Genomic DNA, 22,506 nt, shown 5'->3' on the forward strand with positions numbered 1-22,506 from the left:
CCACTAGCTTCTTCCTATGATTCCTGTGTCCTTCCTGTCCATATTTTCTGCAAATTAATCACCAAAGGCTGCTGATTCCTTTGTTCTTAACCCACCCACCCCTATCTCATCTACAAGCAGGGTCTTTCCCGCTTTCCAACTTTGCTCCCCATCTCCCTGCTTCACTCCAGTCCTGCTTTCAATTCTGCGACGTCATCACTATTTCAGAGGACAAATTTGCTGCTCTAGCTATATCTGTACACTTGAGGGAAAGATCCACAGAAATGAAGGAATATTTCCCCTAATCCTGAGGGTGTCTACAACGAAACGTTTTCTCTCTCTAAAAAATGTGACCGCAGGCACACTTCAGGGCTGTTGTCAGGGCAGGGCTTTGGAGCCAAAGTTTAGGGCAATGTGCAGGAGATGCCCCCCACAAATGGAGCAGGACTGGCTTATCACAGTTTTGAAGGTCTTATAGTCCAGTGTCTGCTGTTATTTATTTAATTTCTATATCACCCTTCATCTGAGGACCACAGGGTAGTTTACAGTATAAAAACCCAAGTGCACAGCTTCCAGGGAGCTCTGTACTTAACAGGATGGTTGTTTCATAGGTCAGAGAATGCTTTATAAAACATAAAGGGTCAATTCTTAACTCAGTTGGGCTCTTGATATTGCTGAGGTGTTTTATGAAGTGAATTCCAGGATTCACTGTGGGGTATGGGGGGGGGGTTGTTGCCTTATTTTCAAAAGCCACACTTTAAAGCTCTTGTGGTGCGGCAATAATTGGGGAAGGGGTCAAAACGTGTGTGTTTTCCCCCAGGTATTTATTTCGCCGCAAACGTCCGTGTTAGGTTGGGCAACAGAAATCTGAGGCGGATGCCCCGTGACTGAAAACTGGGGCGCCCTCAGTGTGTGCGTCGGGTGGAGTGGGGGGGTTGTCTGGCTGAAACTGGCACATACACATGGCTTACTAGGAGGACTAAATGAAAGGCAGGGAGCAGGCGCCCCCTTTACTCTGTGTAAAGAGGACAGGCTCGAAGCTCCCAGGCTCGGCAGAGCTTGGCGCCTCTGAAACTCAGTGAGAAGCGCCCCCGGCTAGGGAGTGGGGGTGGGGGAGGGAAAGGCTGTTCCCAGCTCCGAACCGCGTTTTCCCGCTCCCTCCCCTCCCCTCTCGCTAAACGAGATATTCGGCTCTCTCACTCCGTCGTTTGTCGACTGTATGCCACCGCCGCGGCCGGGACTCGTTCCCCCCGCCTCACACACAGCATATTTACACGCACAACTTCGTTTTTCACGCCGGCCGAAGCGTCCTTCAAATCCCAGAACGCGCCGGGCTTGTTTTTCGCTCGTCCTAACCCTCGCAAGGGGATGAGAAAGCGAAGGCTCGCGGCAGTGAGACCGGGGGGACTACTTGACGTGGTTGCCACAGTCTCGGCGGAGGGGTTTTAGCGAGAGAGAGCGGCTGAGCGATACTGCGGCTCTGCTCAGCGCTTCCTGGAAACTCCCGCTTAGGAGCGGGTGGGGCGGCCAGGAGGGGGGCGGGGAGCACGTCCTACACTGTGAGGGGAATGGGCGGTTAGTCAGTCAGTCAGGTAAAAAGCGAGCCTGAGCCCAGAGGGCAGCGCAAGAGTACAGAACTGAAAAGTAATCGTCACAGGGGCACCACATACAGCGCTCAGTGTCTGAACAACAAAAAAAAGACCACAAAACCCGCACATTTTAAAGGGAGTACAGATGTACACTTGACCTAAAAAGAGAGCAGAGGAGTTTGGTATCTGTCGTCCAAACAGGAACACAAAAGACACCCCCTTCATAAGGGGACAAAAAATCCGTTTACAGAACACAGCAGGGGGGAAGGGCAGAATGACCCCAATAACACTTTTTTTTAAAGTCAAGGGGCGCAGAAGCACTGCTCCCAAGCGGAACCCCAAACCCCGAAATTGGGGTGGGGCGAAACGAGGAACCTTTGTTGTCCACGGAAGAAAGCCCACTCCTGCCAATCACAATTTAAAAACAACCCCATGGGCGCGTGTAATTCTCACAACTCAAAAACGTGACGGGGGCAAGTGAGGGAGGGGTGAACCCCGAATCGTGAGATAGTGGAGCGCCTTCTCTGAAGGCGAGGGGGCGCCCAGACCACTAAAATCTAAGGCAGGTCGGCTTTTGCTTACTTCCAAACAAGGAAAATCTAACTTTTCCATGGGTGTGTGTGTGTGTGTGTGTATGTGTGTGTGTTTCAGAGTCTGCTGTAGCTTGCGCCACTATCCCAAATGGAGAGTTAATTAAACCCCCCCAAAGCTGGAAAGCGCACAGCAGCAGTCATCCCCACCTCTCCATACTCCTACAGATTTAGAAAGGGCTAGAATAAGGGGCAAACCCGGTTCGGTGTGTCCCCCCCCTCCCCGCTTTATCTCCCTTTATTTATTTATTTTGCTACTAGAGTGCCTCCCCCCCAACCCCCACACACTCCTCTTTCTCAGTCTCCTTTCTGAGACCTTCAATTTATCCCATCACCAAGCTGCATGTCAGCTGGGAGGTGGGGAACAGGCTCCATAGCAAGCTGCTGCTACAGCAGCATCGCAGAGGGTTAATGGCAGAGCAGAGCTGGAGGATGGGGGAGGGGAGGCAGGGTTTGTAAATGGAAACATTGGTACATAAGCATTTAGCACAATCAGGAGGAAAAACGGCCCAACTGCAGGGAAGAGAACAAAAACTCTCCCTGTGCTGCCCCCTGGCGCCGGTTCTTGCAAATTTCCCTTAGCAAAAGGGAGAAAATATGTATATGCGTGTGCATTACTCCAATTAAACTGCCTTCTTTCTTTTTGTTTGTTTAGCTACTTTTATTTGCATGTGAAACAGGCCAAGCACACAGACGAACTCCTAGATTGCAGGCAGGGTTATCTCAAGTTCAGATTCATGTTAATACTATTATGTGCACATTCCGTAGTCACAACAGGGGCTTATCTGGTCATAGGATCAAGGGTGTAAGTAGGGAAGGAGGAAGCAAGGGTGTGCGAACTTTGGGAAGAGAGGGTTTTTGGGGTGGGAGAGGGTGGTGCTGTTGTGAAAGCAAGAGAGATAAGAGTAGGAACCACTGGTTAATTTATCAATAAAAGACTATGTGTGGCTGGGGTGGGGAAAGCTTGTCTGCACCTTCTCTGGGCACTCCATTATTCATATGTAGCAGAGCACAATTATGGTATTTAAAATAGAAATAAAAAGAAATTGTTGTAGATGGACCATCCATCAGTTCCCATAGCACCTAGACCACTGTTTGCCTAAGCAAAGAGAATATTCCTCAGGAAATGCTTGCAGAGCAAATAGCTCTGCTACGCTTAGCAAATGATGCCAGCCATATCCTACACTTAGTGGCAAACAATCAAATCAAGAGCTTCCTTAACTTTGTCAGAGTGGACCTCTCCTAGTACTAAAAACAAACACCAACGAGGAGGACTCTTGTGTCACATTAGACTAACAGATTTATTGAGTAATAACAATGGTTTTTCACATTACATGTGTTAATCGACACCGACATGGTTGGCCCTACCATTAGGCAGACAGAGGCACCTGGTTTTGTGTGTTATGAAAGGGCAGCAAATTGTTAGTTTTAAAAAATTTATTATTCTGTTTTTACTGCCTGGGAAGGGAAAGAGGCACATGTGATTCTCTGCCTCGGGTGCCAAAATATATGCCTTGACTAGGGGAAGCAGTATTTGCTTTCTGCCTCAAGCAGCAAAATGCCTTGGGCAGCTCTGCTAACCAATGACAAGATGTCTGTGTTATCAGCAGCTATTTTTTTGTGAATGGCCCCTGTTAATTACATAATTATCACCACCTCTGTACTTTTTGCATTCAATTTCCCTCTGACTTCACTGTTTATAATCCCCTCCCCCAAACTTCAGTCTATGTATGTGTGTGTCTGTGTGTAATGTGTGTGTGTGTGTAAAACTCAAGATTTGTGCATCTGATAAAGTGGGCTGTAATCTATTAAAGTTTAAACCATAATAAATTTGTTAGCCTTTAAGATGTCACAATAGGCTCTTGCTTTTGCTGGAAAAGATTTTCGCAGCTATTGCTATGCAAACCTCTTCAAATGTACGACAGACAATTCAGGTAACAGTATAAGCTCAACCCAGACCTAGGGCCATACATCCAACCTCAGCCCTAAAAGAAAGGAAGCAGGGTTATACTTTTAATCCTGGACTTCCCTGGCAACTGTCCATGGCTTCCACATTGAGAAAGACTGATTAAAAGCAATTTCAAGGGCTTCTTACTTCTGTTACTGAAGGACAAACATGGTACAAGACACTCCCCCCCATACACATTGTTTTGTTTTGTTTTTACTTAAAATAGGATCATTATCAACCCTCTTCCATTTCTGCCAATGCTGACAAAGGGAGGCATTAAGCTAACACCAGTGCCAGCAGGGTTCCATGCATTTGCTTCAGCAGATTCCTGTTTAATAGAGCCTAGCACACTTTTGGTGCTAAGTAAATGTTAAAATTGTAGCAGTCATTCGTAGGTATAGTGTTTTCAGAGGTTGTCAATTGCTTGCATGTTCTGAATCTTACTAGAGTATATCTACAAGTGGTACCAATTTGTCTGGACATAATATTGCCTCACAAGAATAAGGATCTGCCTTGTATCATGTCAGTCCAACAGTCCATCTGGCTCCTTATTGTTTACGCTGACTAGAGGCAGCCCTCCAGGGTCTTAAGGGAGGGATCTCTCTCAGCCTCCAGAGTTGAGAAAATGTAACTGAAGATGCTGGAGGTTAAAACAGAGCTTTTACACATAGAAAGCACATGCTCTGGTACTAAGTTATCACCTCTCCCCTCTCTACTTAAAACCAGACAACTTTAGTAGTACAAATTTTCCCCTGTGGTCAGCGTTCCTTGCTTCTGCCAGGCCTTCTCCATGCCATTCTCCCTGGTTTTCTCCTACCCCCGAAAGTCAATTGGCATTCTGTGCCCACTGAGCATATTCAGCCCACACTGTTCTAGTTGGGAGTTTTATGTTTTTTGTTTTGGTCTCTCTCTTTTTCTTTTTGTATTTTTGCAAACCGTGAAGTTCTCCCAAGCCTGCGAATATCTCCCTTTTATACATGGGTGGTGCCGTTTTGACTACGTAAGGATCCAGAGAGAATGAATTTGCTATTAGCATAGTATAATGGATACAATTTTAAAATTCTGTACCCTTTTCTCATTTTCAAGCAGTCCCTCTCCATGCTCTCAAAATTGTTATGGCAATTCTGAAAGCAATAGAAAATGAATCTTGTACATCTCTTGTCCAGCTACTAGATCTTTTCATCCTGGACTCTCAAAATATGGACATGACAGTGACTTAGTACAGCTGCTGAGAGCAAGTAAAGGCATAAATAGGATGGAAATATGGAGTTTCTCTTTCAGATACTTGAAGCGCCCTTAAATCCGGGGAAAGGGATTCAGGGTAGGGGGAAGGCATGTGTCTGAAAACAGAACAAATCATATTTAAGTCACTTCTCTCTTCACATGTTAACAATTTCCTCTTCTTCCTTTTTTAACTAGACAAAATGAATCCAGAAATGATCAGCTGATAAGATCTCATAAGATGTAAGAAAGATTCTCTACTTTCTTTGTACTCACCCTTGCATTGTTGGATTTCCTTTGAATGTGGAGGGCACCACATAGACAATGATAATCCATGCTATAAGGAAAATTACTCATGCATTCTGTACCATTATTTAATAATTCACTATTACTTAATGTATATTAGAAGTTAATGCCTCATAAATGTAGCTACTTTTTTTTTTAAAAAAAAATCACTCTCCAAGTGATCTTTCCAAGATCTTGGGTATGCATGTAGAGGACAAACATTTTAAGGTTTTGACAAGTTTGGAGACTGATGAAAGGGCGGGTGGGGGGGGGGAGATGTGTCCTTGTTGTAATTGCAAGGTAAGTGTCTCTTCCTCTCTGCTTTCCTCTTCATGCTTTAATCATTTTGACACCAGGCTGTACAGAAGTAATTTAAAATTAATGTGATTGACACTCTGTGGATAGCAAGGCCCAATGCAGAGCTCCACCTCCTATACAGGATGGCTCCAGTGCAGCTTTCAATTGGCTGTCAAGCTTAAGGCAGCTGACACAACACCTAGCAAAAATACAGCAAACAATTAATTTGCTAATTTCGTTTTCTCTTTAATTTGAAACCAGAAAATTGTCAGCCATCAGGTCAGAAGCATAGTAGCTGTCTAGTCTCGGGATTCTGTGTTGAGAGAGCACTTGCCGTGTTAGTTGAAGCAGGAGAATGGAAGCCAGAAAAGTAGACAGCTCAGATATCCAGACAGATGAAGGGCAAGCTATAAACAGTTTTAATAGAAATAAATAACATTTAAGAAGTCTAAACCAGTTATGTACCCAAGTATTGAAAGCAAGGGAAGAGAGACAATTGAGAAGCTTGAAACTGGAGAGTTAGAGGTGGAAAGATGGGAGAGACAGAGAGAATTTTATACCAAAATCCAGGACAGACAAAAGGAAGGACTTCTTCACACAGCACACAGTTAAATTATGGAATGCTGGTTGGCTACTGTGAGAACAGGATGCTGGACTAGATGGGCCACTGGTCTGATCCAGCAGGGCTCTTATTATTGTCCTGTGTTCAAAGGGGCTGGCCTGATGTGGCATTGAGGCAGCCTTTCACGGAACAGGAAGCAAACTGATGGCTGTGTGTTTTATCGCAGGGACAAAAACCTTTTATCCTTTTACTTCACATTCCCTTCTAAGACTGGGAATAGGAGATACTCTGGCAGGTCTACCCTCTTCCATGCTAAACTTGGAGGACTTCAAAATAAGAAGTGTGAACACACTAAAACAATGTAGATCGCCCCAACACTACTAATTAAAAAGATACATTGGTAATTTTAGAAGTGGTGTATGGCATGCCTTGTTTATATACTGCCTTTTAGTCCAAAGCCCCATGAATACTGCTTTCTCAGTGAGCCATGAATGCTGGCTATGTTCTGTCTCTAACGCAGAGGCAGCGTGTCTCTGAATGCCATTTGCTGGGAATCACAGATGGAGAGAGTTCTGTTGCACTCACATCCTGCTTTGGGCTTCCCAGAGAAGGCACCTGGTGAGCGACTGTGAGAATAGGATGCTGGACTCTACTGCTATTTGCTCCTGCTTCACCACCCACAATACAGAATCCTCTGTGAGGTTGCACAACTAGCAGCTTCATCACCAATGTAAACATTAAAGTCCACACTTAAACCTTCCCCATTTTTTTCCAAATTCTGTCCGCACATTATTTGCATTCTGCAATTTGTCATTTACTTTGTTGGTAGACTTTATGACAATCAATGGCTGTGTCATAGCCTAGCAGTGAGGCTCAATAGTTAGAATACCAGTGAATATGTTGCCTTGGTTGATGAGGTAGGGTGGGATGGGAGGGCAGCAGGCTCACAGGTGAATAGATAAAAAAAAATTTAATACACACGATAATACTCACTGAAAACATTGTCTTCTTGTCCATCTAAGCACCAATTTGGAAAAAGACTGGGCAGGAGGCAAGCAGCATTACTACAACAGATGAATTAATAGTTGCATTAAATACTAGTGTGTCTGGGTCTTGAAAACCTCAGTGAAACTTCAAATATATTAGGAGCGGGGGAAACCAGTTCGTTATGTTTCAGCAACACTGTTTTCCACTGGGTCCATGGAAACTAATTTTCTAATCAGCAAACAATAAAAAAGCAGCCTGAGTGATTCCCATCCACAGTTTGGATTCCAATTCTATCAAGGGAGGAAAAGCCAGCTCAATTCAGTAAGGCAGCACTGAACCTCTAATTGACATAATTGAGACAGACCAGCCACTGGATTGATAGGGCAGAGAAAGGGAGCAGGTGTCCTGATCTGAGAAAGAAATGGAAATCCAGGACTGCAGCATCCCTCTTATTCCATACTCTTATAGCAACTGAAAACCCTAAGATGAGTTGATTCACAATGTAATGAAGTCAAAGGCAAACTGGCAAGAGTCACCTAGGCAAGGGTACTCATGTTGTCCCCAAAGCCTATTTCAACATTTGTGGGTGTTGCTGGAATAAATCCATATGCTGTGTGTGAATAATGCAGAGAACTTCCCCTGGCACATCTAAAGCACCAGGCGAATTTCTCACCATGTTTTATTTGCAACTAAGATAGTATTTATTCTGTATTAGCTTATATCGCCCTTGGCTCTCATTTGTCTCCCCAACTACCCTGCTATGTAAGTCCAGCGAGTGAATAGTCTTTAATTTTCCTACCCCAAGAGTCCATCTTTTGTCTCTTGCCTTATTTATAAAAATATTTGTACACCACTTTTAATTAAAATATCAAAGCAGTTTTCAAAAATCACATGTATGTACGGTAAATACCATGTAAAATTGGAGATCATATAACTATTACAGAAAAATATTTTCTGAATTTCTTAATAAGCTTGGTGGCACAGAAAAGCTTTCAGCATACGTCTGAAGGTTAAAACAGAAGGTGCCTGCTGAATTTCTACTGGCAGAGTGTTCAATGGGATTGGGCTGATTGTACTAATGGCTCAGTTTCTTGTTGCTGTCATGTGAGCCTCGCCAACTGGGGAAACTACTAACACTCCTGCAGATTATCTCAGTGAATGAGCTGGGATATAAAGGTTTAAGTGGTCCATAATGCACCCTGGACCGAAATTGCGTAAAGTTGTAGATTCATACAAGGACCTTGAACTTGGCTTAGTAATAAATGTGCAGCGAGATATTTTAACAATGGTTTCACTCCCTTCCAACTCTACAATTCTATGATTCTATGTTGAAAGCCGTGTGTCCTATCAGTAGTCTGGCCACAACATTCTGCACCAGCCATGCTCATAAGTCCATCAAGATAGGAAAAAAACATATTGTCCAGCTTGTGTCGCTCTTACATCACATTAAAGGAATTAGAGAGATGGTAGCGGTGCATTTTTTTTGTAAAACATCCCTGGTTAGTCAGTTGAAGGTGATTTCTTTTCACCAATGACAATCAGATTGGCAAATTCCAAGTTAAAAAAAAATCAAGTCAAATTTTGATCGGTTATGAATCAATTAATTACACCATGCAGCTCCTTCATTCATCTAATTGTCCTGGGCTTTGGGTAGAAGGAAGACTAATCTAAATATTTGCATAACATGGAGTGCTATTTACATAAGAGTTTTGGTATAATTTGCAACAAAAAGCTAGACATTTTACTCAGAAGTAATCCCCAGTGAGGTGAATTATGTTTTGTCAGACCAAAAGATCATTTCTCCCTTGTAGAAAGATTGAGAAGCAATCACAGTACAGAGATTGCAAGCTTTCAAGAGTTTTATCCAATGTGGCATTAAAATTTAAAACTCAAGGCTATTTTAAACAATTTAAAGTAAGCAAATGATTTAATACACAGCAAACTGAAGACAGCAGGTAGCTGGGAAAACAGTTCACTTAAAGGTCTACTAAAACAAGCAATGCTTTGACCACTAAAATAAAACTGTTTCCAGTATATGCTTATATGTGGCAATGAGGGCACCAGACTCCATTTTCTTTAGGTTTTTAAAAAATGTTTGTTTGCAATGCTCAAAGGATAAGAAGTGTGCAGAGAGGTGAAACCTACAAGCTGCAGCCCAATGTTAGCCAAGCCCTGCTCCTTGCATTGCTTTCTAAAAACAGTTACTTAGGGGAACACCCTGAAAGGTATGGTGGTGAAGCCCCTTCTAGCCCTCCTCTAATTCAAGCACTGAACATCGGTTGATCTAAAGAGACAGCTTGAATAAACAAACAGTACTGATGCATACTGCTAAAGAAACACATGATAGAAAGATCCAGGTAGAGGGGGCATGGAGGTCCTTCACATAGAAAAAGGGGTCAAATCATGCCCCCTTCCAGCCTTCTAAAGCTGCAGCAAAGGGAGCCATCCCCAAACATAGAGAATGATTCCCTTGCCTGCACTTCAAGCACTTGGAGATGGAATATTCTCATATCTATCTATCTATCTATCTATCTATCTATCTATCTATCTATCCACACACTGCAGAAGTCTCACAGAAGGACATGGTAAAATAATGGGGGAAATTCCTATTCTGGGTTAGCTTTGTTTCCAATGACCTGCACAGAGTCAGGGCACAATCTGGAACTTTGTTCTCATGCACCATGCTGATGCACCACCACTACCTTTGCAGGAATGCAGACAGCCAGATCAGACCTAGAAGATGTCAAAACGTACCTGACAACTAGAGAACTGCAAACCAACTACTTTCCTGGCTGCAAGTTTGGCATTTGCTCAGGCCCATCACAAGAGCATCACCCAGAGAACAGAGCCACAGGTTTGCAGTTCCTTTCAAGGAACTATTAAAATAGCTTCTCCCACCTCCACCGAAAGCACCCAGAGCCCAAGGTATAATAAACAAATCATGGGTACCAGCACAGTTTCCTCTGGTGCTCTGTTTACTCAAATGTTGTGGATAAGACAAATACCTGGATTTATGTGGATTATGCTATGTTCGAAATAGCACTGTAATCCAAGTAACATAGCCTCTTCTACTTTTTCTTCTACTATTCCAACTTGGGGTGCCTGGCCTGGTGCATCTTCCATCCATGTCTGAAAGCCCCACATTCATCAGCACAACTCCTCTTGCTGTAGAACAGTGGTGTGGAAGCCTTTGTAGCCTGAGGGCCACATTCCCTTCTGGACTACCTACTAGGGGCCACATTCTAGCAGGGCCAGAAGCAACAGCTGATAGAGCAATGAAGTTAAACTTTGCCTTTGTCCAGTAAGCTAGTTTCTACACACACTTGCACATTCCTCTTAAAGCTCCATCCAGACAAGCAGGAGGCATTAGAATTCAAGAATACATTTCAACCAAGCAAAAGCAAGGGTGTGATGTGGAGCAAGTGAAGGAAGAGTTCTGAGGACCAGGCAGAGAGGCTGTAGGCTCTCTACCCTTGCTGTGGAGCCTACTACTGTGTGGCATCTTCAACTGGCAAGAGTTAAATGTGGCTTGGCACCCCTACCCCTCCAAAAGAGCAAGAGAAACTAATTTTGGCTATCTATGATATTTACAGAGGGTAAATGTGTGTGTACCAGTAAGACAGGAGGATAAACTAGCCCCTAAATGGTGACATGCATTCTAATGAATTGGTGTTATCTGATATTTTAGAAACTCTGATGTGCCAGTTATGTTAGTTCTTTGATACTACTGTGGGAAAATAAATCACACACAAAAATGAGATTTTTGCCATTTTCTCCTCCTTACCCTGACCTCCATTTAGTCAAATCTAGGCTGGAACCATTCTGAACATGGGGATAATTTCGCTGGACTGGCAACTGCTATTACTTCAGAGCCACTGTACACAAAAAGTAGTCTGACTGCTAGCACTGGCCTAGATAACAATAGGAGGAATTAGGGCTTGGGGCTGCGTATAAAACAAGGCACAGTATTCTGACACTGCACTTTGTACGAGTGGAACTGGTGGTAAAAGGTTGCAGTGTATCCTTCTCCAAACAAGAGCGCTGCTGTTCAAGATTCCAACCAGCCATTCCCTCGGAGGGGAACTTAATTATACTCTTCCACACACCCCTGCTTATTTTCTACTTTGTTTTTAAAATTAATTATACAAAATTCTAGCACTAGAGATATAATACAGAAATACATGTAATTCATATATCAAATATTTATCTATCATAACGTTTACATCTCTAGATCATATATTAATAACTGAACCTCTATTTGACTTCTTTTCTAAGGAAGGCTGTGTACACACCATACAAAGAATCCTGGGAACTGTAGTTTACCCCTCAGAGAGCTACAGTTCCCAGGATTATTTGGGGCAAGTCATGTGCATAGTCTGTACACTGCCTAATACTCAGCATCTATATTGAAGCAGTGTTAGCAGCCACAGTGGCATATAACAGCATACATACAGTACGTTTTTATTATATGACCTCAGGGTTAACTGTAAGTAGAGGTTTCTTTTAGTTACAGGGTGTTCAGAACTAAAAATAATAATAAAACCTCTCTACCCCTACCAAAAATCTTCAGACATCTTTTAAAGTCTTCTGACTAATTAAAGAATCCTCACCCATTTTCTAATACCAGCCCTGCTTGAGTCTGATGTCACTGAAGTCTGCTTCTCCATCCACAGTTGTTCCAGGATAGACTGGTAATGTGGTTAAAGGATCTATACAATTATCAAATGCAGGTTGAGATACTGAACTCATGGACTGACATGAAAGGTCCTCCCATCTGCTGCTCAGTTGTTGCTGGCAGGGACTCCTATGCTTTTAAATGACTGACACAGGCAAAATTCGAGCAGGTGTTGTTTCCTTGCTGCATCCCAGTTAAAGCTCCATCTGTTGAATTTCTGCTCTGACAGCTGGTAAAAATACAGGAAACTTGGGGTAGGGTCAGGGGGAAGGATGTTAACACTCTCCAGTACATGAAGCTGATTTAGTAGGGTGATCTCAGATCAAGTTCTGCACAGGCCATCTTCAAAGCACAAACTCGAGTCTGGAAGCTCCTAGACACTGCATTGTTTTATTATTTAGATGAGCTCACCAGTCTGTTCTATGGGGAGTTAATCAGGGACAAGAGTGGGGTCCTCCTAATACTGTTATTTACAAGGAAGAGCTGCCAAGAAAAGATGCGAGACGCAGCAGCAGCATGTTATATATTAGTCCCAGAGGTGAAGAGAAAGCAACAAATGGAAGCATTCAATTCTTATTTGACCAAAAAGCTCTTCTGGGCACCAGTTTGTTCAAGGTGCTGGTTCTTTCCTTGAAAGCTTCAAGTCAAGATAAGGAACCTTTTCCAGCCCAGGAATGTCAGTGTGGCCAGAGGCAATGGTGGCTGGGGAAAGTAGATGAGATTCTTACTGGTGTATAGGCGGCTATATTCCAGCTATGCAGAAGTCAAAGGTTTCTACACACACACACACACACACACACACACACACACACACACTCCATCTCTGTCCAGGCAGAATTCAAGGACACATTCCAGCCAGGCAAAAGCAACTGAGGAGGGTGAGGAGCAGGCCCAGTGAGGGGCTACAGCTTGGGGAAGAGTTTAGAGATCTGGAAAGGGAGGACAGTTTTTGGCCTCTGGGACTGAGGTTCCCCATTCCTCCTCTAAAAGGTCTGCATTCAGGATAATAAGGACTATCTCCTCCCATATGAACCTGTTGGAAAGGATTTTACGCTCTGCTGAGTCAAAGGTCCCAGGGGGGAAGACCAGAGCTGCGCAAGAGAAGCGTGCCGGACCCCTGGACGTAATTGACCCCCACAACAGAACCTTCCTCTTAAAGATGTGGGGATAGGGATTCAACATTTCTATCGGTTTTGGAGGCATGAGTATTTGGAACATGGGAGAGGGTCTTCACCTATATTGTGGAACTGATGTGAGAAGTGAACCAGGCGGGAAAAAGCACAACCAAGCAGAGGGAGGCAAGGTATGGGACGGTTCAAGCTCTCCTGTTCTGTGCAGCCCTTTTAATCAAAGTGAATGGAATAGCCACCCATGGCAACCTGCTCTATGTTTAGTTTAGACTAAACTGCAAGAGGTCTTTGAAACATTCTCCAAGAAATTCTAGGTAGGAACAGCAACACGAACACACTACCCTCTCAGGCGTTCTCTAACACATTATGATTACTGGAGATTAAGAGTATGCAAACCATGCACAGGAACAATAAACTGGGATTACAATAATATTACCAATAAGGAATAAACTAGTTCGTCTTCACACTAGGTGCAATGTAGAAGAAACCCTACAGCACAACAAGGATGGACAGGGGAGTATGAAGTCAACCAGTAAAAAAACTTCAACTGCATGGTATGCTTTATTTGAAAATTCGGACAGAAACCCTGAGTTACCAGCCACAGAATCAGTTAAATAATAAAAAAGAAGCTGATTTTTTGCACTTTGCATCATGAGGCTCTGGATTGTGCTATTTGATAGAGAATTTTTAAAAACCAAAGACAACCCCCCCACCTAAAAAATGATATTTTCACAGTGGGAAAAGTTTTCTTACAAGCCCATTGCACGTTCAAAAGCTAGATATAATCCGGCAGAGGTCTAGGAGTCAACTGGATTCAAGGATATAGAAAAAGGAGTAATCCCAGAACCTTGCAAGTGGGAGAGTGTCCATGACATTGTGATATCCAAATGGGGAAGGGGGGGGACAGAAGAAGAGAGGAAAGTTTGAAATCTTCTTGGATAGCAGCCATGTGGCCTGGAGGATAGGAAGCATGAAGTTCAAGAAGCTCATGCACACAATAACTCATAGATTATGTAAAAGAGAGAGTCTGCACAAACAGAGCGGATCCTAAGAACAAACAAGCCACCCCATTAGAGTGACCTTGGCTGTACCAGGCTTGCGTTGCAGGGGCATCAACTTGGCCAAGGCGCCTTTTTTTGCAAGTGGAGGAGATTGCCTGTGTCACTAGCATCACACCACGGACTGCTGCAAGTTCAAATTCTGTCTTTCACCTATATAGATCCCTTTACAAATAGTCTCTCTGTACACTTAAAACAACAACAACAACAAAAAAGAAATCCACAGGGATAGCAAGAGCTAGTCTTCCCGAAGGCACTTGGCCCTGATGTGCATTTGAGGAAGTGCTTCAAAGTGGACTTCTAGCTGGGGTGATATTTTCCGGCTCCTTTCCAGAGCAGCTTGTGCAGAGTAAGGAAGCAGCACTGGCTATGCGTGTGTGTGTGAGAGAGAGAGAGAGCCCAACATTCCCATGTCACAGTGTGGTAGACGGGAGCTTCTTGACTCGCCTCTGAGCCAAGAAGGAAAACTCGATGGGTTTCAGCTGGGGTCCTGGCTTTGAGTTATTCAGTGCGGAGTACGTGGCAGCCATAGCGCCCTAGGAGAGAAGAGCCACAGGTGTTTGCTTAAGTGACACACACAGAGAAACCCTCCCCAATACCTCACCAGGAGCCTGAAACAAAGCCAAGCCAGTGCTACTTCGGTAAAGTATGAATGCGCCCAATAAGCTTGCAGACACATGCATTGTACCAGGTAGGCTTCCTCGGCAGCTGGAATTGGCTGCAGTCTCCATGTTGAACATACATTTGAAGCAAGCCCATGTAATGTGTGAAACAGCCTCCCGCAAAGGGGTTGCTGTTGTTGCTTCTGAGAGTAGTCCACAGTGCCTGTTCTTGAGAACGAGCTCCTTGGAGTGGTGCAACCTACCACCCATATGCATGACTCCTTGCTCTGCTTGACTGGCTACGTCTGCCAGGAGAGACTGGCTATGCCATTTACAATGCATTCCCCTTGTACTGTACAGCAGTGTGTTTCCACACCCAGTTCTAGGTGCTGGGATTTGACATAAAGCAGGGACAGTGGACCTGTGGCTCTCCCAATGTCATTGGGACCTACAACTTTCATCAGTTTTGGCCACTGGCTATGTTGCCTGGGGCTGATGGGCTTTGTGGTCCAACATCATGTGAAGGGCATCACATTGGCTAACCTTCACTTAAATGGTCTGGGTCCAGTATGCCTCAGGGAACATCACCTCCCATGTGATTTTGCATTCCTTCTTCCCCAAATTTTGAAATCTGCCAGGGAGTCCCATCCCTTAGCGTATCTACTAGGAGCAGGACCTGCTCACAGTTCCCATAACAATGTGGACCGACTTCCTCTTTGTCTTATTTCCTGGAGGATTTGGAGAGAATTGAGAGCTGCTCAATAGAAATCATAGTGACTGTTTATGATGCTGCTTTTAATGTAGTATATCTTCGATGCTTTTTCATGTCTAGCAGCTTTTTGGCTCTATTGGTTCCCTCTACTCCTCAGCTGACATCTAGCAGCTGCCATTCCAACAGCCTGCAGCAGACAAAGATGGAAGCTGAAAGAGCAGCTCCATTTGGCTCATCCTCTTCCTGTTTCCATTCCAGCTGGTCATTAAGAACTAATATGTACCTACTGGAATTGGTGCCTGAGTTTGCGTGGTTTCCTTTTCCCTCCTCACCTTCGTTCCTTTTGTGACATGTCTTTTAGATTGTAGGGACTGCTTTGTTTTTATTGTTATTATATAAGCAGCTGTGGGAACATTTTCAGCTAAAGAGCAGATAAACACCCTTCCAATATTTTAAATGAATAAATAAATATCAATATGACCAATGTGTTATATGTAAGGTGACAATGCAGGAAGCACACAAATCCCTCTCCCTCTGCCACCACCTCCCACTCAGATTTGTACCTTTACAAGCTGTACATCCTGGTGATTTAACTGGCTCTGGGGCAACTTGTCCTTCTGGGTTATCCACAAGTGCTGGAGGACTTGCTTGGCTGTCAGGCGCTGATGAGGATCAACGTGGAGCATCTTCGATACCAGGTCCTGCAACAAGCATTCAGAGAATATAGCTGCTGTATGCCTTTTTCACCTGGGTGACCTATAAATTCACAGATTTTTGACTGGCTGATTAGGCCCGCACTGCTATTTCTCAAGTTCCTGGCTATATTTATTTGATGCCTGTTCCCAGAATCTGACTTTGGTTGTCTTATAGAAGAAAGCGTACCCTTGATTGCCAGGTGTAGACCTCTGTCTTCTACAGAGAGTAAACTTTGTTTCTTGTGCATCTGGCGACTTTTAGAAGTACTTAGGGATGCCCCCCCATCTCCCTCTTTCCTCCTACCCTTCTTATTGTAATAGCTCTTCTATTTAATCTACACTCCTATACCATTCCAAGTACCCAGTGGTGGCAAGAGGACTGCATAGATTACTATCAATCCATAGGGGAAATTTCTGCATTCCAAAAAAGACTGATAACAAGATCCCAGTCCATTGTAGGAATAGGTAAGACAGAACTTCCTGAAGTGTGTGTGCTGCTTTGATTCAAGACCCCAGCGGCCAACAACCCAGCCACATTTTTGAGGGTGGACACAGATGACCTTCGCTAGGACCTCTTAACTTCCTGCCCCCATTGATATTGCCTTTGCTGTATTAATTTCAGTGCCTGCAACAAAAAAGCCCCTTCTCTGTTTAGGCAAGCCTATCTTGACATGTAATCTTATTTTATTATATGTATTTTAAAATAATGGCTGATTTTACGTATATTTTCATAAATTTCAAGTGAACTTGCTTTTAACTTTTGATTTTGTGAGTTTTTCTTAATAAACATTAAGCAGTTATGGGTGATTAAGTGGTTTATAAATCCTGTTGATTAAACAAATAATTTTAAAAGCCAAATAATGTCACCCTTTTTCATACCTTTAGAATCTAGTGCTGACTAGATTCCAGCCACCATCGGCCTTGGGAATCCAAAGGGTGTATAACTATATATTGTTTTAATTAATTTGGTTTTGCCATTAACATAAAAATGGGGATTTCAGGGAAGGGAATTGGGGCCGACCTTAGAAAAAGACTTTTAAGAATAAGTATTGACGTATAAAGATTGAGGTTTTTAAGTTAAAGTTGGTTAATTAAATTGATGGGGTGAAATTAGAAAAAGATTTTTAAGAATAAGTATTGATGTACAAAGATTGAGGTTTATAAGTTAAAATTGGTTAACTAAAATGAATTAGAGAAAATATGGTAAAGTTTGGGGACAAGAACTTGCTGAGCTAAAAATTGGAACTGGAATACAAGAAGGGGAGGTGTGGGGAAGTCAAGGAAATTGGTCATTGACAGTAAGAAATGTGAACTTTATGTGTTTTTAATTGTTGTTTTTCTTTTATTTTTTATGTTTTTTCTTTATTTTTTGAAAATTCCAATAAATATCTTTAAAAAAAAAGATTCCAGCCACCATCTCGCTTCACCCTTCAGTGCCCTGGATGTTCAATTATTCTGGGGCATCGTGAAGGAAAAAATGTCTGCCGCCCCCACAATGAAACATGGCAGTCACCAGGCCCAATATTTGGGGAAATACCAGAAGTCTAAATTTCTCTTATATGACACACTGAACATGTAGAAAATTATTGCCATTACCATGGATGTTGGTGGGGTTATTCATGCTCCAAGCCAAATTATAATAATTGAGGGATAGTCAACTAAGTTCTACTCAAGACTCATTGAAATGAATGAACATAAGTTAGCCATGTCTATCAACTTCAGTGGGTCTGCTCCAAGTAAGACTAGCATTGAATACCACACCCTAAGGTCTGGGCAATGAGGTCAAGAAACTCTGCAACCAGGACTGAACATCCAATACTATTTTGGTAGACCTGCCCATTTTATGTAAAAGCAGTCAGTATCAACATCTCACACACATCTCTGCCCATTTAAGATCCGCATGTTTTATTCTGAAAGGCAGGGAGGAAAAGATGGAGCAGAAGATGCAGGAACGAGGTCAGGATGTGTTACAGAATGGGAGCAAGAGAAGCAGAAGTCACGGAGAGCATTCAGGGAACAGGCACCACAGCCTTGCAAGCATTGCCTGAAAACCTTTCTAACCACAGAGTTTGAAACTAGAAAACAAAAGTGAGCAAGGAGATGTTCTCAGGAATTCAAGTGTTGCTCCACACAAAAATTCTGCAGAGAACTGAAAGGGACCAATAGCTCTCCAGATACCATGTTAATGACAAGAGCAAGGTGCAGGGGTCACTTCTCTGCAGGACAGGAATTCCTTCCTTTGGAGTCCAGGGATATAGCAAGCCCCTGCCCCAAGCCAGAAGAAGGATGGCAACACCCAAACTCCACTTTGAACACTGGCACTCAGGCTTACCTTGGCTGCGTCTGAAACTGTGTCCCAATTCCCCCCTTTGAGGGAGAACTTCCCCCCACCTATTCGCATGAGGATCTCCTCAGGGGTGTCGCCAGGCCCATTTGCAAATGGGGTGTACCTGCAAGAGAGGAAAAATAGTATTTTTATTTTTTTATTTTTAAAACTGCAACACTATGGTAGCAGATGGAAAGGAGGGGTGGTAATCCTGGAACAGTGGAAGGAAGGAGGTAAGGTTGGAGATGGGGGTGGGGTGGGGGGTGGAACTAGCAAGGGACAAAGAAGTGGTGCTAAACTCCTAGAAGACTTCAGCAGATATAAAGCTTTTCTGCACAAGTTGCTTTTTTGCAAAGAAAGGGGGTAAAAAAATACCTCCACGAAAGCTGGGATTCTCAGGAGAGACAGATAGACAGACACAGTCTCCACACTATAAGATGTCATAAATCATTGTAATTATGACCGTGCAATAAGTCAAGAGTGCCTTATTATAAGCTGAATTATATGCTCTAGTCTGTCAATGATTGGCTGGGTGTAGAAGATTTTGCCGCAGGGCAAAGGGTTGGCCAGACCAACCTTCAGGTTCATTATTGCTCTACAATGGTTAATAATATGCTCACATCAGTTTTTAAATGTACAATTCGTAGTAGCAGTAACAACAACAATAACAACAACAACACTATACCCACAGCAGTTTTTCTAAAGCTTAGAAGTATTGAAAAAGAATGGGTGGCACCATATAAAACTGTTTTAAGAGGTACCCACCAGCTGGAAACAAAGAATAATCTTTTAATGGGAGTGCCTCAAAAACAGTTCCAGGTAGGCCCAGTTCTGCGCCAGGTGATGGGAGCAGCGAAGCCAAGGCTGAGTGGAAGTGTACATGCTTGGAATGCAGAAGGTCCCAGTTCAGTTCCTGACTCTTTGCCAGAAACCCTGAAGACCTACACGGCCAGTCAATACTGAGCTAGTTTGGCCAATACTCCCACCTGGTATAAGGCACTTTCCTATGATCCTATGCAGTTCAACCTATTTATTATGTTACTAAGCAACCCCTTCCTGCACTGGGAGTGGTGGTGGGGCACTCATGGAAGCTCATGAGATCTCACTGGAACCCAGAAGCTGCTGCTGATGGTGTTTCTCTGCTGCTGGAGGCAGGTGATCTGTTGTGGGGTGGGGGTCAGATCTGCCACCCCCATGCACCTTGCTATAGAAACAGATTGCTTCATATTGCCTCATTAAAAGGATGGCACACTGGGGATCTCCACTGAGCACTGCCCAATCTCCATAGCTGCATCCAATTGCAGCCACTGAGCCATTATCTCATTCCTCCAGTGAACCCTGGGTAAAAGGGTCTTCACGATTTGGGATTCCTCACCCTCACCCCATTTAGTGTATTGCTCCCCCCAGCCCCATGCTCTTTGCCTCTTCCCAAAATCATTGGGATTCCCATCAGGCCCTACATTCTTCCTTCAACCACTGGGACTCCTGAGAAACACCAGAAGAGAAGGACACTTTGTGCATTCAAGGAAAACGCTGACACCTAGTGGTTAAGACCAGTTCTGGGACACCCAAGCTAAGGGTGTGGCGCACCTTCCATTATTTTTACAGACAGAAGAGAATATTATTCCACAGAAATCTTGGGGACCGCTTGGCTATCATCAGAAGGCACCTGATGAAGCAGCCTCACTAGGGCTAAACAGATCAGAGTGGTAAGTGCCTTGAGCCCTATCTACGTCACCAAGTCCCTCTGAAGGGAGGCAGGATACAGTCGTTGACATGCATCTAGTTGTAAGGTTAGGGCCAGCCAATGACATTTCACTGCCTCAGGTGGAGCAGCAAATGACATTCTCTTCCCCCACCCCAGTCAAGGTAGTCACACCCAACACTGATCAAGTTGTTTGGCACCTGAAGCAGAAAATCTCACATGCTCCTTTCCCTCCTAGGTGGTAAAACTGCAACAATAAATTAAATAACTAAACAGTTTGCTGCCATTTCATGACACCTGATGGGGGGAGGGAACACCTCACTCTGCAAAAAGGCAGTTTGTTGCTGGAAGTGGAAAAAAGATGGAGTCCCCACACCCCAATTCCAATCCCAAAAGCTGACCAGACTGGTAACTGATTCTAACTGCAGCACAGGTGACAAAGATAGCAATCCAAATACCCACATTTGAAAGCAGCAGGCTGCCAGGTGGACCAGGCTGAATGGTTGGTGTGTGCCACTACCGTCCGCCCTCCACACCCCATACCCAGCCTCTGTTCCACAAGGCAGCTGCCTCTCTTCACCTAATGTCTTACTCTGTAGGCTGGTCCTACTCTGTCCTGCTATTTGCTGGAGATCCAGGACAGTTAATAGGCATCCATCTAGAACCAATAAGAAACTTGGGGCTGCAATGTTTAATGGATCGATTTGATTAGAAACTCTTTAATCATCTGAAAATGTGCATCTGAGTAAAACTAAGTAGCATCTTTTTAAAAAATCATTCATACAAATGCTCATAAAAACTGCAGATGGCAAGCAGCACCCTAAAATAGGCATTTTATCTTCTTATAGAGGACAGAACAACTCTTATTAAGATGATGTCAGCTACACACGTGTGTATTCATGTAAAAATGATGAGTATATGCTTCTTGCTTTGGAAATACTGTTTTTACCTAAATCTTTAATGCTTAGCCTCTGACTCCCCTGCCACTTTCCCCAGGGTAACCCTTTCAACCTTCCTCCTTCCACCCAATGCAACTGCAAACCCCCCTTTTCACTTACCCAGCACTATTATGAAGGTGTTCCTCTCTCTTATTTTACCTCCATTTTTCACCTTCAGCTCCATTCCCATGCCTCCTCCTCTTGTTTCCCCCAGCCCTTCCAAGGAACCCGGTGTGATCCTTGCTCCCCACCACCACTTTCACCAGCCATCTCTGTTATCACATTGATCTCTCTCCCCACTTTCCCTCACATGCAAACACAGACTAATATTTGCCTCCCCCAGTCTCCTTCAAGAACCCCCCCTTTAACCCCCCCCTGCCCTCTTCCAGCAGCCCTATATCGGCTATCAACCCTCCTCCTGGACCTACCTTCTTCCCTCCTTGCCATATTCCCCCAAATGCTCCCATAGCTTGAAACGCCCCCTTCAACCCCAGGCACTGCCACCTGCCCTCTCCCCAATTCCTCCTCCTCCTCCTCAGCTTTCTTCCCCCCATCATTAGAGCCCTACAATTCTCTCTCACATACACCTTCACTCCTCCCCCCATATTCCCCCTCAGTCCTCCAAATACCACATTGAGCCCCATGCCAGTTCCACCTGTCTCAGCCTCTGCCCAGGCCTTATTTTGCCACCCCCCACAGTCATTCACCACCACAGACATGGCTCCCTCCTTTTTCCTTCTCCTTCCTGTGCCTCCTCTTCTCCTCCTTCCTGACCTCCACCACCATGGGTGATGCTGTCCTTGCTCTGCCAGGGAGCTTCTCTAAACAGATGGGATCCCAGCATGGCTGCTTACTCAGGCTGCCTACTCTTCTCAGTCCTCCACCTTCTGTCGTGGTGCCTGGCTGTCTCCCGTCTGCTTCTCCCTGCCCTGATATTAACCTGCCCCCACTTGCTTCTTGCTTCTCTTCCCCTGTCAACATGCTGTTTTCGCAGGGCAACCTCACCCTGCCCTGCCCCTAGAACCTTGGTAAACAGCCAATGAAAACATTGTGATGATGGACTAGTGCAAATATTATATAGAAATATGTGTGCATGTGCGCACATGTGCACGTGTGTGGTGTAAAAAATAATAATCATACAATTAAGCAATTAAATTTTTGCAGGGAGCTAGCATGGTGTAATGCTTAAGAGTGATGGATTAGAAAT

At 44.0% G+C, this 22,506-nt stretch overlaps 1 protein-coding gene and 1 long non-coding RNA gene across 8 annotated transcripts in view; one reads left to right on the forward strand and one right to left on the reverse strand.

Moving 5' to 3' along the window:
* Positions 1-1,529: 1,529 nt before the first annotated feature.
* Positions 1,530-8,185, forward strand: LOC128418712 (uncharacterized). The gene is made up of 3 exons (XR_008331748.1): positions 1,530-1,623; positions 5,526-5,570; positions 6,171-8,185. It is a non-coding gene; the product is annotated as an uncharacterized LOC128418712 (long non-coding RNA).
* Positions 8,186-14,352: 6,167 nt separating this feature from the next.
* Positions 14,353-22,506, reverse strand: part of RPS6KA1 (ribosomal protein S6 kinase A1) — a 98,056-nt gene continuing 89,902 nt past the window's right edge. For all 7 annotated transcript variants that reach the window (XM_053398678.1, XM_053398679.1, XM_053398680.1 and 4 more), the window contains 3 exons: positions 18,663-18,780; positions 16,199-16,336; positions 14,353-14,857 (listed from right to left, as the gene is read on the reverse strand). In XM_053398678.1, coding sequence (XP_053254653.1) covers positions 14,735-14,857; positions 16,199-16,336; positions 18,663-18,780 — 379 coding nt within the window. In that variant the 3' untranslated portion in view covers positions 14,353-14,734. The remainder of the gene's footprint in view (positions 14,858-16,198; positions 16,337-18,662; positions 18,781-22,506) is intronic.

Source organism: Podarcis raffonei, chromosome 8, assembly GCF_027172205.1.
Source record: "Podarcis raffonei isolate rPodRaf1 chromosome 8, rPodRaf1.pri, whole genome shotgun sequence".
Classification (NCBI taxonomy): domain Eukaryota; kingdom Metazoa; phylum Chordata; class Lepidosauria; order Squamata; family Lacertidae; genus Podarcis; species Podarcis raffonei.